Source organism: Haliotis cracherodii, unplaced genomic scaffold (assembly GCF_022045235.1).
Source record: "Haliotis cracherodii isolate W230 unplaced genomic scaffold, xgHalCrac1.p SCAF_4, whole genome shotgun sequence".
In the NCBI taxonomy this organism is placed as follows: domain Eukaryota; kingdom Metazoa; phylum Mollusca; class Gastropoda; order Lepetellida; family Haliotidae; genus Haliotis; species Haliotis cracherodii.
The window spans coordinates 14,506,141-14,525,417 of NW_027266297.1; the positions used below are offsets into that span (position 1 = coordinate 14,506,141).

The window sequence follows — 19,277 nt, forward strand, 5'->3', positions numbered from 1 at the left end:
CAGTTTAATGTAAATGCAAGTGTATAGTCACGGCTCCACAGCCAGTGTTATTACACGGAAATCACTGATCCTACATTTTGAAATTTACATCAATTTGTTTCGAAATCCACAACCGCTGGACGCACAGCAATCTCTATGCCAACTCTTAGAAATCTAAAATAACATGTTCACCGCCAATTGTCTAATAAAAAGATCGAGTAACCGGCACCTCAAAACATTGTTACGGAGGTCACCTCAGGTAATTGCTCCAGAACGACAGACTTAAACGTATGTCGCGAAGGGTGGCAGGTACTTGCAAGTGTGATGCGTCCAGTTGCTATAAACCGTAACCCAATCTGACAGTGCAGCATTGATGGTGTTCGTAAGCTTTCATATTGTGCAAATGAAAGCAGCCACACGCAACCGAGGTTGTGCATCTGACTTGTTTCATATCCTGAGGAAATCCTGTACCTGTGGTACTATTTCAATCTGTTTCATGTGCTATAACATACAATTTACATCGTCATTAAATACGCCGGTCCTTTGAGGTGTAAGCCTGGCCCGAAGGGACACGGCGGCCTTCGTCGCTTGGCAACGCTTGAGTTAAGTCATTATGAGTATAATATATGTAGATTGTGTTGTTGGTTACCTAAACCTATTTGGACCATCGTCTCTGGCTTTCATGCATAGCTCTTCTGTCACATGAATAGATAATTATTTAAATTTTATATAGTTTTATTGTTATTGTGAAAGATATAAATCTTTGACGTTGGTCTCAAGACAGTTTGATTACGTATTTGTCTAAAGACATCTTGAACGCGACGTTAAACCCCAGTAAACCTCAGCTTCATTATATATGTCTCCCTTTGTAATATTTCATCTGGGATACTTTAAGGGATGATTACCATACAAAATACAAAAAGAACATGAATTATTAGTGGCTGTGTAGATGATAATGATGACCATGATGAATTGAAAGAATAATGCAATTATGAACCGAAGTTTAACATGAGGCTTCTCTTTTAACGTTCAGCTGTCGTAGGACTCTTTCATTTGGGCATAAACTGCATTTATCATATGTTTTCCTACTGTTTTTATTGCCCTTTCTTCAAAATCACTCGATCGCGTACCCCACTGGACACAGAACGCACTTGTAAAAACGCGTACATTTTCATGACCATAATAAACTCGTGTGAGCTAAACAAGGGTTAGCATTGTGACAGGGGAAACATACACAGACATTTCAAACTTAATGAGGTGGAAGAAATGTGATCTTCCCTTCACCCGAGGGCTATCTCATCAGAGCCTCTGTGCCTAAGAGAAACGCCGTGTCAAGACTGACGGTAAATGGATCGTTTTGTTTTATTCGGATGAACAATCCGATCTGTTTACGTCTTTTGATACCTAAAGACAGCCTCTCCATCCACGTTTCCGTTTCTGTCGCTTGTGGGGTGTCAGATAGCGTGGAAACACCCGACGATCAAATGTCCACCAAAAGGGTAAGCCTCTTCACGCTAGATGCGGAACGGCAGCCGAATTCGTGTCATTGTATCCTCACATCAGCCATGTTTGTTGTCTGTTTTCAGGCAGCAAAGCCCAGCACGTGCAAAGAGCAGACGGCACTTCGTCTGGACGTCGAGGCTGACCAAGAGGAGATAGTGGACTCTACTACGTCACCATGTGGTGACCAGACGTCGCCACTGCAAAATGGCGACGATTCAGTAATGATTAATGACTGTGCGGTAAAGCTAGAGGCAACGTTTGACAGTAATTCGTTTGAGGCTAAGGATCTTACGTTGGGCAATGAGCACCGGTCTTTACTTGACAAAGAGCCTGCTCTTCCCAACTGTCCGCCATCAGGACATCATGATGAATCTCCCCCCTTGCACCCTACCCAACACCAGTCAGAGAGGAAAACTAATGATGTATCAAAAAAGGTTTGCCGTGCACTCAATGAGAAACTAAAGCGCAAACAACTCAATCCACCTAGTGCCTCATCAGCAGCAAGTCGCACACTAGCCGAGCCAACATCAACTGTCCAGACCTACATCGACGACAGCCCAAGAACATCATCTCCAACAGCTACGACCATGAACAAAGTAACAACGTTTGCCAACATCAAGCAAGAAGGCTTCTTGGACCAACTTCATGAACTTCCCCCTCCTTATGATGCTTCAACAGTTCCGGTGATTCCAATGAACGCTATGACGACATGTGGACCTTCATCTTTGTCTCAGACAGGGCCTATCAATACAAACATTGTCCAGTCTTCGGGACAGTATTTCCAAGTGCTTCAGCCCATGCAAACTGTCGAGCCTCTTCCTTCCATAAACAATGTGTATAATTACCCAACATCAAACTATGCATACCCAACGTCACCGTCCAATGGTCTGACGCTGGAGACTGAGAAACAGAACTCTCCAATGTTGGAACGGTATGTTCAGCAACAATTTGCCTACAACAACCAGTACCAGCAATACATGACCAATGGCAGCGAAAACTATGGCATGAAGTCACCTGACAGCGGCTACCAAGAACCTTGTCTGTCACCCTCAAATGGAACTCTAGTAAGTATTTTAACAACCTATTATTTCCTAGATAGTGATACCACAAGCCTAAAACGCCAAGGCTCCAAGAAGCAAATATTTCATGTAACACTATCTTGCCCATATTCCGGTGAATGCCCATATTCGAGATATCAGGTGTACAGAATACAATGGCCTTAATGCCCCTGTCTGTGTGTAAAAAGTATTCGTTTCTTTCAGGTGATCGTATTTTCTTGAAAGCAATCCAAATTTTCAGTGAATATTATACTGTGTAGTGTAGCGTAGGGGTTGGCTGTTTAACAACATGAAGGACTGTGCTATTATTAAATATATGTCTTTCAGTTTATTGGTTAAACACGATGGTTTGAAAATTTAAACACCGTACGAGTCGGCACTTGTAAGTTAAAGTAAAATAATTGAAAAGCTATTTGTACATGCATACACCTTATGCACACACGAACGTTTTCCTTATGCAATCTTATAGAAGCCCCGTCATTCAGCTTTCAAACAACACACTCGCGGCTCTGCTCATGTTCCAACTTGCATTCTTAGTTTCGTTGGTATGGAAACATGCTTCAGTGAAGTTATGCTTCACAAACGAAAATGTGAAAACTGCTACGATATGTCAAGGTGCCCAACCGAATCTTGTCATTATGTATGCCTATGTGAGTACGTCAAATGAAATTCCTATTTGCAGTTGTAACACCGCTGGTGTGTAGCCTATACCGTAAAGCTTGAACGAGTATTCACTCAAGCGAAACTCATAACTAAACCGCTAGTGTTATTCTATCTGGGCCGGGTAAATCTATGCAATTTTAGTCAGCCACTTTCGTGTATTAATGCAAGGTGTGTCTGAAATAGATATGAGAAAGCGTTTAATATGCTGCTTGGCCTTGAAACGAACATGGTCTCATTCAAACTCAAAAATACGAGCTGTCAAGGCCTTTATATCCCCACCAAGGAAGCTCAATGCAGTATGTCGACCGTTGTTCATGTAGTATTTCACATGGCGTCCCTTGACATATGTGTCGACTGGCTTTGATAGAAACACCAAGTATATTCGGGCAATGGAGGTAAGATAGTGGTATGCAATGTTTATGTTTAAAAAGACTTATTGCCATTTTTCCAAACCAATTTGGTACAGTGCGTATGCTTTTCTGTATCCTGGGCATGTCAGTGCATTAAGATTGACAGGTACAAGCGTTCACGATATCATCTTATTGATCATGATATCAACTAATTGTTGATTATGTTTGAAATCATGTTTCCTTTTTCAAGATGCCATTTGCCACATGGCAATGTCTTTGTTTTGGCCTTTCATGTCTAATGATGGAAACAGCCCTTCACATGGCCAACGATCAAAGTTGTGTCTGATACCATTGGTCTGTTCAACAAGTTTGCTTATGAGCTTAACATAGGACTATTATAAACATATCGAGGCACCTCATGTGTCGATCTGTGGTCACCACTGAAGTTGGTTTTCAGACCACCGTACAAACGCAATAAGAATGTTTAGGGTACATTGGTAGGTTCATCTTCAAACCAGAGCCATATAATTGGTCCATCGTTCCCTATGAACGCAATGTTTGCTTTAACATTTATTTACCTAAGCCCATCTATCCAGGTATTTCTGATGAAGATGCTCTTGTTTACTCTCTACAGTATGTCCATGACCGTGTCAATAGCTAGTGTCTTTCTATTTTAACTGATCAATATTTACTCGGCTATATTTACAGACAGCTTTATTGAATGCCCTTCTATTTTCAGTGCGTGAAAGATGCGAATGGGAATTTTGATGCGGTCGCCGCTAAAGAAAAGACGGCTGCTAAGAAAAGGAAATCAGTACCCATGTTCGTAAGGCAATATTCGAACCCTGACAAAGCCTGCAGTTCAACCTACATTCCTAAAGTGTGAGTAACATGCAGTCCTATTGAGATTTTACTTGTGACAGTCGCCCTGGGGTATAGATCGCAATCATTCAGGCATTGAAATGTCTGTTTTGACACCTTATTGAGTGATACCTGCTATTCATGATCAGTCAGGTCAAGATTGTTTGACATCGGGAAACATTTTCATTGTGGATTAAGATGAAGGGGGATATATATCCTTGGGTAATTGTTGTACTACCTACGGATTAGTGAGTGTTCCAGGTGGAAACTCCATCTCATATTTAATCTCCCCTCCTCTCAGTCATATTGAGACGACATCTTACATCGTCACATAGAACCATGGGCACAATATTAGATTTGTAATCTTTGTAGAGTTGCTTAGAAATAATGATTTATATATTCTGAAATCTAGTTCAAGTATGTTCATGTATATGTCCACATAAATATGCAACTATATAGCCGGGTACATAAGGTATTGTATACTGCAAGGTTCTGTATTCCGACCGATTCTATTTTTACAAACGGCTGATAATTATTTCAAATTGTTTATCAGTTTTAACAAGAATTGGAACAATGTATTTTAAATGTCAATACACGAATACTCTTTGTTAATATGAGATTTGCATATAAACAACAATGCCTTTTGATGGGGGTTCTGAGGAGCGGGCAGTGAACCTTTACATTATCATTTAATCAAAACGTAGTTTCCCCCGGGCGTGTATATGTCATACAACACCCAGCCACTGTTCAGGGGTCACAAATATCCCGGGACAGAAACTAAACAAAAAGCAATCGGCGACTATCATGTCAATGTCAGTTGAAGAGGAACAATATTTATTGTAGTAAATTTAACAGTGACAGACATTGATTGCAACACACAGCTGATTACTAACGGTTTCCTGACATTTGATGGATTGTTTTTGGGGTAGCTGGTTATTGAATTATTAATCCTTTTCATCAATATACAGCAGAGTATATTATCTCACACAAATTGGCAAAATATGTCATCTGAATTTTCAGAATGATACATTTTCTTGTGGATGAACATACAGTTTTTTGCAACACCTAACTGATCGTATCTACAAAATCGGTACTACATTTGTTAGTTTTAAATGAGTACATGTATATTCATTGGATACATAATATTCAATTTTCAATTTGAATTGCTCAATTAATTATTAAACCCTGGTCAATGTTCTCCCCGAGTAGATTTCACACAGAACAAGGAAAATAGGTCACAGTGATCTTGATGGCGTTTACGTACAGATAATTCAGTTACTGACTTTGAAACCAGATGAAATTGAATATTGGATCCCTGTGGTTTCGTAAAGTATGTTGACGTGCATTAATACCCCTTCCCGCCGAGATGAGCTCTACCAAACACAATAAATCTTAAGACTGCTATTCAAAATTATTAAACCTTATCAGCCTGTAGAATCCTATATGAAAAGCTACCATGTATGCTTCGTGAATTGACAAAATTAATGTATGTTGTAAGATTTAGAAACGAGGCCCCAGAGACGGTCCATGCTGGTACTGTTAACTTTGTCTGGTCATGTTTGCAAATAAAATTGTATGATGTATGTGCTTGAAAATAGAATTGCATAATTTTTCATCTTAATGGGTAATTATAAAGCGCTTCCTTTCAAATTGTAATCGTTATAAATCTTATTGTTGGTAAATGTATTCTTTTTGTAACGATAGCAGTACAACAGCCACATCATTTCGTTCATATTATCATTTCCTTGTTAAATCATTTAGGACAAAATAGCATTCCCAACAAATGTCTGTAAGAATAATCTTGTATGTCTGGTCACCTTTGCAAAGAGCTGAATGTATACAATTCTGTATTTCAATTTTTGTGATAACTATAAAACAGTTAATAAAAAATTGAATCATTATATTAACAAAACAGAATTCTTTTTGCGTGACACATCATGGTATTATATAATAGCCTTTTATTAATTACAGAGAAAAAGAAGTTGTTGGATACAAATACTTCATGGAGACCCCGACCTCCACCACACAACGTATTGAAGAGGATCGAGTCACGTACTTAAACAAAGGTAAATTAAGGAGTGATGGAGCAGTCTTGTGCTTGATTAATTCGCGCGTCAAGCCGAATACATGGGTTCGATTTGTTTCTATGGTCGTTACCGTCCAACAAAAAGGCCACATCCCTGTGACATCATTGGTGTAATGTATATGGCTGGAATAACGCTGATAAGGGTTTAAACCGGAATGATTTACTCACTCTACTTTTTCCAAACTGACGTGACCAGTCTTTTCTGTTGATATTTTGATGATATAATATACAGGGTTTTTTTGCTTTTCTTTCAGGTCAATATTATGGCCTGACGTTTGAGTTCAACCCCACCTTTACGCTACCAAAGAGTTCTACAGTTAAGGTACGAAAAATGGAAGTTTTAGAAATAGTATTAAAGATGAGTTAACCTAACGAGTCTTGTATGGGAATGACTGCAATGCAATGATAATATCATGGAGGTATTTTGTCATATAAAAATGTCTCAGATACCTGGGATACCATGGACGAAGCAACCCCAGCTTTGTTCACAATGTTTGACGATCATGATGTAAAACCATCATGATTAATGAGTCATTATAAAGGACAATGAGTCTCACGCTTTTATATGCCTTCTATATCAAACTTTGCAACCAGGAGTCCCATATTCCCACAACCCAGTCGTCACCCTACCCACCCTTCGAATGTTTGCATTTCATAACACTTTATACTTGCCAGAAGGCTGACAGGGCAAGATATTATCGTAGACAAGGGATTTGTTGACATACCCGTACCATGTGAAGTGCCTTTATAGATTACGATAGCCAAAAAACTCCCTTCATGGACAAACTCTTATGGCAATACAGTGTTACGGACATTCAGTGTGAGCAAGGGAACACTTCTTGAGAGCGCTATGACACATGTGGTTGATAGTGACCTTCTTAGACACCTATACGTCTTTTTGTATGGCAACACGTTTACATTAAGGATTAGATAATAATCGGGAATCCATCATTGTCTGAGATACTTTCCTTATGGGGAAATGTACTGATTGTGCCAAAGAAGCACAGGAACTAGATGTCTGAATAATTAGCGTTCAGCCTCATGTGTACTCGAGAGACCTTTAGGGACCTACCTACGCCTGGGGAGAGCGTGTGATCTCGTGCGATCACAGAACCAAACACTGTATATCTCATTCTAGCTGTTTGTCAGTGTTTGGAGCTCGTCTGTCTTGGCCTTGTTTGGTGTCAGATGGGCGAAGGCGGTCACGTGATTGATCATACCTCGACATGAACTCCCAACAGAGAGCAAACGACAGTGTCCTTTCCCTTTGTGGCCGTTCCCGCCCACCAGAATAGACACACCCTCTTGGCGTCTTGGGAATACATTCATGTACCAAGCTCCAGCTTAGAAGTTTGAAAGACTAACGCACTATCTGAAGCAGACAGAGCTGTACTGTCTATTCATCCATTCATTCATTTGATTGAGAGAAAGTTGAGTGAGAGTGTGTTGTGGTCTGGAAATAGATGTGTACGTCCATCCATTACTGTGGCCTGAGTACATCTATACTTGTTGTGCTTACATAGAGTCTTCCTATTCATGTTAAGCCGATCTGTACACAGTACAAGTCGTTTAGTTCAGTATTTGTTTAGAGGGAGCATGTGAAATATGATTCCACCCACACAAATATTCAATGAAAGTTCATCAAACTTTTCATATCATGCTTACAGTTGTGACAAACGTGTCGTACCTTCATAAATACTTACCTTCAATTACCTATATGTCTATTATGTTTTAAAATATTGCGCCAACACTTATCGACAAATATTGATATTGATCCAAACGTCCAACCATGTTTCTTTCTTCTTTTTGAATGAATTGTAATACTAATCTGACAACAATAAGTGAAATAAACGATACGAACTTTAAGTAATAAATGCATTTTCTTGAACATTTTATGAAGTTTTCATAGGGATATGTTACATTCGAACCCCGTGTTCCTGTTTGAAATATAAAACTCAACGCCTGAGAATCACCAGTCTCGATTATACGAGGAAAATTGAAAATTATGCGAATAGTAATGGTTAACAAGTCACAGTTTCATTTTATCAATCTTCCATTTATTACACTGAATGCCATGCACAACTAAAATTGTAAGCGTATATTTTGAAGAAAAAAACCTTGTCTTCTTTACACCACTGTATGATAGTGATTCATAAACACGTGCTTATAATAAAGTCGGAAGCGTACAATGGACTCTGCTTTTAGCGGAGAATGCTTATAATTATGGAAAAGGTTTGGTCACTTTCTTTTACATGCTTTTCAATAATTCACGAAATAAATATTCTACCCATCTCCCTACAGTCTGTCATCATGCTGGTTTTCCGAGAGGAGAAGGGCATGGAGGAGGAGAAGCGAGCCTGGGAATTCTGGCATGGACGTCAACATAGTTACAAACAGAGAATACTAGATATTGGTGAGTAGGCATTCAGTCTACTGCATTACATTCTCCTCAAAAGGAGTTAACGAACACCCGATTCTTTCAATTCATTTGAGTAATATATATATTTTTACGTAAGTAACAGCACAAAATGATAAATACTAATATCAGTTGACATGCTGAGTTCCTCCTTTTTTTAAAGAAAACCTTGATCAGGACTAGATGTTATTTTATTCAAATTCGTGATGTTACAATGTATTTATATATTTTACGGGTTTTTTCAGATACAAAGAACAGTCATGGCATTTCTGCCAACTCCATTGAAGAGATTTCCTGTAATGCTGTCTGTGTTCGATGGAATCCAAGAGAGACTGCAGTCAAGGTGAGATGCTTCCTCTTTCACTGTTATTGATGAAAACATTAAAAATCTTTATTGCTTGTTTTTATGTTGAAAGCGTTAACGATTTAAAACTTACTTATGCTTTTGAAGAAAGTAAATCAATTGAAAAAAAATCATTTTGAATTATTTCATGTATATTTGTTTCAAAAGTGGATTGATCATGATTGCAGTATGTACATAGTTCCCTATGCTGTAGCCGAATGAATGTAAATTCATGCATAACACGAACGAATATGGTTGCCGGCATATAACATGTTTTTAATTTTTTTAAATTTGTATTCATTCACAGGTTGCTATAGCAGTCCATTGCCTCAGTACAGATTTCAGTAATCAAAAAGGTGTTAAGGTAGGCAACATTATCAAATCCACTTGTCATTGAAATTGTGTGTCGTTACATAGGGATTGCCTTTGTGACCCATTGACTTTGCAATGACATTAAAGTCGTGATCGTAGCTATGTACCCTAACTAAATATGTTTTATCAGATTTTAAATGAGCAAATTACTGCAGCTGGACGCAGAGAGTGTGTGGGTTTGGGGACCCAGGAGTAAATCTTTTTCATTTCTTCCACAAAAGATTCTTTACAGAATCGTGTTTGTGTAACCAGAACATTGCTGTTAAGTACTAAAACACATTTGTGGACAGAGTAACGTCTCAGAAACCTTTACACAACTAAACTATGTTTTCCCCTCAGGCACAATCATTTCATAGAGATGTATAAATGCTTAGAATATGCTAAAAATATCTGATTGCATTTGCGCTTTAAAATACTGGTATCGTCTACTCCATTGATCCTGTTTTCGTCTAGCCTCCGCCCCGTTCGTTTCTTCTGATGCATGAAACCCATAAGCAATTTACAAGCCAAATACCCCGAGGTATATGTCAGAACGAGCAGCACAATCAAATATACATATACACACATTCTCTTTCAACACTGAATGGCAGATCAGGGAAACTACATGTTTAAACCCGAACCATCATCTCATATAATATACACCGACTCGTCTAGTCTTATAGGGTCCAGAACATGATTTTAATTCCATATTAAAACCAGGTGACCTGTAAACCCATAATACCTTCTATCATGCCATGAAAATATGGTTATTAGGTCCAGTTTCATGAATGAACTTTAAAATAACAGATCAGTGACATATTTAGGTCACTTGACCGCTGACCTGACCTGTTGATGTACTTAAAAGGGCCTCCTATAATTATCCAACTTCTGGGTACTTCAACTCAATATCCAGCCGGTCAGCCATGTTGATTTTCCTTCACGGGAACAACCCATTGTCAAGTATTTCTAAAGGATGTTCGAGTGAAGATTCACTGCTGAGATCCTTAACTTGGGAAGAAATGAATCGTTCAAATGAAAATTGCCTTGATAGCTATGCATGGCGGAAATTGAAAAGGCCAAGTAATTATAGGTAATTTAACCTCGTTTACATTTTTCTAGCGACGTGTTATCGTGGCCCTGCTGATAGGGAATAATGGCATCACTGTTTGTTGGGACTTTTCCAGTCTTTGTACATGTCTAGGGTTACTCCTAAGACATGGTTGTTCGGAGGGACGCTGCAGTTGTGTCCATTGCATCTTATGAGCACACATCCTTTCACATGGGTTAGAATGGGAATTAGACCTGACAACAATATTCAGAAAATTATACCATTGTCGTAATTAGATACACATTAGCAGTGACATGGGTTATGAAGGCTGAGCCATTGTGTTGTGTGTACCATACTGTGAAGACATATTACATATAAGAGACAAGTTAGAAGGAATGAGGACATATGTGGCATAATATCCTGGGCTATTCTGAGAATGTGAGAAAAAAATATCAAATTTGTTTTCTCAACTTTCTCTTATTCCTCCATATCCATATTCTTAGCTTTTTTTCATCATCAATCTTCCCTTCCTTCGGATATGTTTTATTCATTGCTATAAGATGTGTCTTAATTTTCAGGGCATCCCTCTTCACATTCAAATCGACACATACGAGAACAACAAAGATGCCCATCCCATCCATAGAGGCTACTGTCAGATTAAGGTGTTTTGTGATAAGGTGAGCTTCCGTTTCTTTTTTCAGCAGATAAACGTCGCAGTGGCCAACGCCTCTTAACTTAACTCCATGCATTAATGTCGCAGTTGCCAGCGTCTCTTATTGCAACGCCGTGCACAGATGTCACAGTTGCCAACGTTGACCCAAGCCTTGTTATTAACTGTTTCGCGGGCACGTGTGGCCCAGTCGTCTAAGGCGCCGCGATTCGCTGTGCAGAGTTGCGTCCGTTGGGCACGCCAGAAACCTATGATTGTGGGTTCGAATCCCGGTTCGCCCCGATTATGTTTCTAGGTTTGTCAGCACCATACCCGTGCTCGTGGGTTTCACCGAAGTGGTAAACGTCTTAGACCTTTCCTCCCACATTAAGCTGGCACGCCGTGATATAACTGGAATACTGTTAAAAGCGGCGTTAAACCCAACTCACTCACTCACTATTAACTGTTTCGTTTTCTTCTTCCTGTTATGATTCATGTTATATTTCTTTTCATGTCTCTTAATAGTTCATTATGCATTGGAGACCAGAAACTCTGTAATGTCACTGCACGAATTAAATGTGGGTAATTAAATCTAAAGATGGTTCTGGCCGAAACACATTACATTTTTAAAAATCTAATCCGTAAATTGAATTTAGAACCCGTCTAGACGCTTGAAGAACTGATCAAAGCGTTTTCATGCTAAAGTATACTACATTGGCACCTTCCCAAATCAATAGATGCAGTGATGTGTACGGTTTTAGAGTAGTTTGTATATAAATCATGTGAGGCGATAACAAAATCATATTTAGATTGTATGAACATGATGAAACGTCTGTTAATTCACGCATAAGGCACAAAGACATGGACTGACTGATTATTGAAAGGATTTTGTCGCTTTTATGTATTTGAAATCATTCAGGTTAAGAAATGTCCTCAAGACATTTCCTCACATACCTTGAACATAGGTTATAGGGCATGGGTTAAAGTTTCTTTCATAACTACAGAATTTATTCAATTATATTTGTTAGAGTGTTCTCGTTTTATGTTGGTTTTATGCTGTTTCTTACGCCGTTTCTTACGCCTCACTATAACACCCCTCTCCTCATTATAGGGTGCTGAAAGAAAAACAAGAGATGAAGAGAGGCGGAAAAACTCACGTGGAAAAATGGAAACTGGCGGTAAGCGTCGAAACATAATAAACAATAAATATAATGTTTTCAATGTTCGATTAAAAAGAAATAACACAGAGCTCTCCAGTTTGCTGTTGTCATATAGTTTCACATGAGAACTACATTTTCAGCGCGGAAGGTCAAAGAGGAAGTGTACCATCCGGCCTGTGAACGATCAGAGTTCTACTCCATGGTTGACCTTGAAAGTACTCCGTCGATCTTTAACCCCTCAAATGGCATCGACACCGAAGATTTTTTTCAAAAGGTGGGTTAAATAGATTAATGTGAACCAACAAACAATTAATTTCAAAGTGTGCTCTTAAAGGATGTCATGGAGTGATACCCAAAGGCTGGAAGACCTAAAAGTACACGTGATCTACATACGCCATGAAGGAATTCCCATTTGCACACGACACATGTTTTAACTACAGTTATGTGTTGAAAAACTACAAGACCCAAAACATAGCACTCCAATGCCAGCCTCGTTATGGGATTAAGCAGCGCTTGGAATGAGCCCTTGATAATTACCTTTAGATGTCTTTTATTTGCCTAACTCTTTACCTTCATATTGTGTTTCTCTGCATACATTTAAGAACAGTTGCACTGATGGTTTCAGAAGTAATAATTACCAAATGCAACCTCCGCATTCAAAGAGCGTTTCTTACTTTCTGTACAATGGAAAAGGCGATACCTGTGAATAAGTGTTTGGGAAAACAGTTACAAAGAAACAACTAACTCCATTGTAGTAAGATGGGAATACGGATAAACGAATTCCTGCCTGTTTGGGGCTCAAGTTCCCTCATGGGCTAACCATGTAGTGTGGGGTTGGTTAGATTTACTGTTACATGTATGGGTGGATTAACGACACCTTTATACCTTATGATTATGTGTAACACGAGATCTCAATATGTGCATTGTGGCATCCTATGGAGGTAAGGGATACATGTGCCGAGAATGTTTAGTTAAGCATGGGGAATCAAATGGTAGACACTTCACCGTGTCCTGGAATGGGGGTCAGGTGTTTTTTATACGTGGATGACTGATTTTATATGGTGTGTATTGTTTGACTGTTATAACAGTGGTCTTTTTTTGTCACAGGGGAGTTCCATCATTTCAACTTCACACGACGAAGATTGTTCTAGGTAAGTTATTGCTTAACTTCTGTGTAGCACTTTACATGACACGCTGACCCTTTTCGCCAACACCAGGTGCCACCACTGATTTTTAGTGGTCCATTCATATAATTTCCACGGCTATTTTGCCCTTTACGCCAGATGGACTTTGTTTCGGCTAAAATCTAGGGTGGTTATTCTCTTGCATTGAGTGAGGGAGTATGGTTTTACGCCGCTTTCAGCAATATTCCAGCAATATCACGGCGAAGGACACCAGAAATGGGCTCTTTTACATTGACTATTTGTATATATTAAGGAGCATATTTCATGAGGTCACTCAAAGTGATCAGTTTTGATTATTTCTCCTAACGGAAGGAAACGAGGCAGCATTTCTTTTAAAATATAGAACGATACGCACATTCAAACTTGTCAAATTTTAATATGGAGAGTGAGTGAGTATGGTTTTACGCCGCTTTTAGCAATATTCCAGCAATATCACGGCTGGGGACACCAGAAATGGGCTTCACACATTGTACCCATTTAATATGGGATCAACAGATTGAACCAATCATTTAATTCCATTTATTTGGATCTTTTTACCCTTCATTTTGAAATGACTATTTGAATATATTCCACAGGTGTTATTGACAAGTCAGGTTAATAAAAAGCTAACTATTGTAAATGAATATATTCTTTATAAACAAATAGATTTTAAAAGAAAAAAAGAACAATCTGAACATCTTTCTCTGGTGTTGCCCGTGCTTCGATCTGGGCCCTTTACAAATCCCTTGCACCTGGCAACAGTTAACGCGGACATATATGTAGAATATATTCTACATAGTAAGTAGTTATACCATGAAATATGACAAGCTCGTGTTTATGAATCCCCATCACGAAGTCTATGATCTGGTATCATGTTAGTCCTTCAGGAATGTAATTTATCAATCGGATTTGTCGACAGGTGATAGTTCTTGGCGAACTACACGTTTCCACTGACCTAGGGATTAAGTTATCTCCCTTGTCGACACCCGTTTTTGTCCTGTCAATGTCTATGACCTCAGAGGCCTACGTTATCACTGGCCGTAAGAGCAATGAGAGATAACGCCTAATTACTGGCTCAAGCATCGACATGTAACTGCGACAACCGAATTCTCTCATGACACCAGCTACAAATTGCTGTGTTAAGATGTGAAGACATGATTCCTGCGACCCGGGTATTGATTTTATTTCTTTTTTGTTTGGGGCGTTATCGGATTCCCTGCGTTGACGTCCAATGTCGAATTATTCTCCAAGTGTTAAGTTGCCCCGGTGTCTGGTATCCCGGCTTAATAACATATCGTATGTTCAGTATTATTGAAACAAAGACTTACTGACACTCTTAAGATAAAATCAATTTCGTAGTATGTGGAAAAAAAGTCTCGTCTCGCCCACGCTTGTCTCACACTTCCCACTTACAAATAGTTCGGGGGATCGCAAGCGTTCAAGCTGAGGCTGTCAGATTACGCTTCTTTTTCGCCCACTTTACGGATATCATACGTTTACGGTGGACGACTTAAAGCGTTTAAATGGAATTAAGGAGTGTAGATAGAACAGGGGTCGCCATGTAATAGCAGGGTTTGTTTGGTGTTTGAACACCTCCTTGGCGACCACCAATCACAAACAACGACCAATAAAATCGACGGTTACGAGGGGAGGGGGTGTGTATGAGTGATTTATTGGAAGTTTTACGTTGTGATGGTAGGAAATAGTCCTGCTCTGTAAACAATTTGAAGAACGTGTTTGACTTAGACAGCCATACAAAATAAATTATACATACATTTAAATCACAGGACACGAAATAATAATAATAATAATAATAATAATAATAATAATAATAATAATAATAATAATAATTATAATAATTACTATGCCTAACATAATACATATTTACTATGCCATGTTGATTATTTAACGAACACGCTATAGTCCAACTTAAATATATTCAATGACATTTTTATCTTTGACTGAACTTGAAACAATAAAATATGTTGTTACATTGAAAACTCTTTGATGAAGTAGAAACATTGTGTTTGGACATTCATGTAAATTCATGTCATTTTGTTCTGTTTCCAGTCTGAGTGGAGGTGATGACTTGTCTCGCAGTGATGAGTTCTACCCACCCGCAAAGCGCCAAAGACGAAGTTCCTGTAGTCACTGCATGGAGATGCCAAAGAGTAAGTTGTTGACTGGTATCTTCTTAAATGGAATTGAAGTCTGAGAAAGTAGTTGACTCGCTTACTCTAGATGACCATACTTCCTTCAAATTCTCCTCCCAAATATATTAAGTTTTTGTACGTATCAATCCTGATGTATTCCATACGTTTCAGGACAAGTTCAATGTACTTACACGTTTATTCTGTTCCAGTTTTGCTGTACGTTCGTGAACAGCAAGAGAACGTCTTCACGGCACTGCTACTACGACAACCCACTCTGCACGGCCTCCTGAAAGCGGTAGGTGTATTATTATCATTATTTACAGATTAATTTTTTTTTAAATGCAGCAAAGAGGGTTTGGGTGATCCTGACACAGTCAGGCTGGTTAGGCTCATCATTTTTTATATCATCATTATTATTACTATTATTATTATTATTATTATTATTATTATTATTATCCTTTTTTTTAGTATATGGGACATAGACCTGAGATGCACCCATGTTTGGTGGCAGTAATTAAGGGCTAAAGACTGGGCATTGTTTGCATGGCATGGAGTTGGCACGTGTGCACTTATATAATATATCTTTATATGAACTTCTGTGAACATTTATGATACGGAATCTGGATATTGAGTACAATTGACGGATAGCGTTTGCTTTTAATTCAACCTGTTCATTGGACTATCTTGTTATGTTTGTTTTTTGTTTGTTTTTCAAGATCGAGGAGAAATACCACGTACCCACTAAACAAGTCAAGAACTTCTACAAGAAGTCAAAAGGGTATATATCAGTTTGTTTATATAATCTTCTGAGTTTTGAAAATGTTCCTGAAGGCTTTATGGCATGTTCCTGAAATTGTAATAATTTCTTTCTCTATCACTTGCAAGCATTAAGCTGACACGCCGTGATATGACTGAAATACCGTTAAAAGTGGCGTTAAACACAACTCACTATTACTTTCGAAACAATATCTTATATTTGACAATCCTGTTCAACCAAAATATTGGCACACATCTACTCCTTAAATGTGGAATTGTTTTAAGAGTGTTATTTTTTATTTTTTCCAGAATCTATGTGAAAATGGACGACGACATCGTCCGACATTATTCACACGAATCAACATTCATCATAGACATAAATAATGTGAACGAGGAGCAGAAGGAAATCATTCTGGTCGAGATTGACCCACAGTGACCACGTGCGCAAATGACCACCACATACCAAAGTGAAATCTGTGAAATGGACACAAATGATTTAGAGTTATCTCCCCTGAATCAAGATGGCGGAAGTGTGTGGAGGCCAGTACGTGACACGTGACATGTCTCAGACTTTTAAGCGAATTTCGGCGGCAGCAGCAATATTAAGAAAGCTAGTCATGACAGTATGGACGTGGACAGAGACGCCAGTCAGAGAAATGACATATATAGGTATATATAGCATATCATCACAAGCGCCTCCATTTCATTTCTATCTCCGGCCATATTGAAATGTGTATCTATATAGATTTTCTCGATGTTGTCATTGTATTGTGAAAGGTACGTTTCCTTAGCAAGGAGGACAAGATCCAAATATTTACTACCCAAATTCACAATGTGCTATTATATTCTTTAAAGAGGTTGTGATCTGCATTAACTGCTGACGGACTTACGGCAATGGTCTGGATTCTGATATCTTTTTAGACTTATTTTATTATTATTATATTATGTGACATCTGTTAACCTTCCATTTTTGAGAATTTTATATATTTAAAATATACATCACACCACCGATTGAACATGCATTATCATAGTTGTACATAACTTATTGTAAATAGAGATGTAGAAAAAATATGTACATTATCACATTGATATATTTGCTATCACTAAAAGTGCCATCATTTCTCGCTACGCAAAAACGTTATTACCCTTTGGAGAAAGAATGGTAACTTTGACGTTTCACTTCTTCTTTTCTGACTATGGTTTCTCCATGGAAAGGTACATTTTTGCGCGGTGTTTATTTCATATATGTATGCATATCATGACAAAAATATCGCTCGAAGCAGCAGGGTATTGTTAGAACTATAGGTATTTATATTTCTCCTGTGTAGTCTGTATTGAAACCTGTGAGGCATAGACCGAAATCACCATGACAACGTAAAGATGCATTCATTTTTCTCCCGGGCATTACTCACAGGATACTTTTAACCGAATGTAAATAAACGAAAATCAAATTATGAAAATTATATGAAATTGGACATGCATTTCTGTTTCTATTATTTTAATAACTTCATTTTAAATTATCTTTCTCTGCATATTTAGAGAAAATGCTTCCTCTTGATTTTATATAAAATATTAATGTATATAAATATATTTCTTTCAAAATTTAATTCCAAAGTAAGTTAAGATTTTTTAAATGTTATATTGTCTTTTATTTACTAATAGGGAATAGATGTACATTTTTTAAAAGTTAGATCAGCTTTTTTCTTAAATGAGTTTCGTATGAATATTTGTTTTAAAATTACATGAACCGTTTTTAAAATTCCTTAAATGAGTTTCATATGAAATATAGTCAATGTTTTCATGTAATCACAAATCTATGTTACTGTAAGAAGATTGTATGTCTCTGATATTAAAGCCGGTCATATAGCGATGGCAAGGCCTCGCGACGTCTCATCTATTGATCTCATATAGCGTATGCTGAACCATATCATCATATCATAATAGCAATGAGACCTATATAGTCATAGGTTCATATATAGTATGTCATTAATAATGATATGCCCTCGTGTAAACAGTGTTGTGAAATGATTATGTATATGAAAATGTTTAGTACTTTATTTTTAAACAATAAAGTATATGTATAAGAATTATGGTTCTGTGATTCTTTGTGCCAAAGATGTGTTCTTACATGGGTTTTGTGGTCAAATAGACATTTGCGGTGAGTACCAAGATTGTTGTTTGTTTGTTGTCTAACGCCGCACTCCGCAATATCCCAGCTATATATAAGTTTGGACCAAACAATCCAGTGATTGAAGACATGAGCATCGATCCACGCAATTGGGATACGATGACATGCCTCAACCAAGTCAGCGAGCCTAACCAAACGATCCCGTTAGTCGCTCTTGCGACAAGCATATTCGCCTCTTTGAGAAAGGTAATGCTCTGATTTTAGAAATATTGTGTTCATTTTATGATGGGGGGACACCAAGAGGGGTCTTCACGCATTTCACCCGCAACGGGATTTAAACCCGTGTTGTAATACAACATTGTAAGACAAAAGGGATGACTTCAACATTGCCATTGTCAACTTTCCCTTCAAAGCAATATTCCAGCCTTTGGTGTCTACATTTCACAACTTTTGTGACAACAGTCGAGCAGGCTCTTCCTTCGAAGATTACAAAGAGCATCATGCGACTCTTGACCAAAAGTTGTTTGATAAGGAGTCGACTGACTAGGTCTTAGTGAAGCTTTCAAAATGTGGAGATCATTTCCAGCTTTGACGCAGTGATAACCATGAT

The 19,277-nt window shown here is 38.2% G+C and overlaps 1 protein-coding gene across 6 annotated transcripts in view; it reads left to right on the top strand.

Moving 5' to 3' along the window:
* The window catches only part of LOC139478240 (grainyhead-like protein 1 homolog), a 64,438-nt gene extending 45,853 nt beyond the window's left edge, over nt 1-18,585 (top strand). For all 6 annotated transcript variants that reach the window (XM_071260653.1, XM_071260655.1, XM_071260651.1 and 3 more), the window contains exons 4-18: nt 1,566-2,546; nt 4,293-4,435; nt 6,386-6,480; nt 6,755-6,822; nt 8,802-8,913; nt 9,162-9,259; nt 9,567-9,623; nt 11,237-11,335; nt 12,419-12,485; nt 12,608-12,741; nt 13,575-13,618; nt 15,701-15,801; nt 15,993-16,078; nt 16,500-16,561; nt 16,849-18,585. In XM_071260653.1, the coding sequence (XP_071116754.1) occupies nt 1,566-2,546; nt 4,293-4,435; nt 6,386-6,480; nt 6,755-6,822; nt 8,802-8,913; nt 9,162-9,259; nt 9,567-9,623; nt 11,237-11,335; nt 12,419-12,485; nt 12,608-12,741; nt 13,575-13,618; nt 15,701-15,801; nt 15,993-16,078; nt 16,500-16,561; nt 16,849-16,975 (2,274 nt within the window). In that variant the 3' untranslated portion in view covers nt 16,976-18,585. The remainder of the gene's footprint in view (nt 1-1,565; nt 2,547-4,292; nt 4,436-6,385; nt 6,481-6,754; nt 6,823-8,801; nt 8,914-9,161; nt 9,260-9,566; nt 9,624-11,236; nt 11,336-12,418; nt 12,486-12,607; nt 12,742-13,574; nt 13,619-15,700; nt 15,802-15,992; nt 16,079-16,499; nt 16,562-16,848) is intronic.
* The last annotated feature ends 692 nt before the right edge of the window (nt 18,586-19,277 follow it).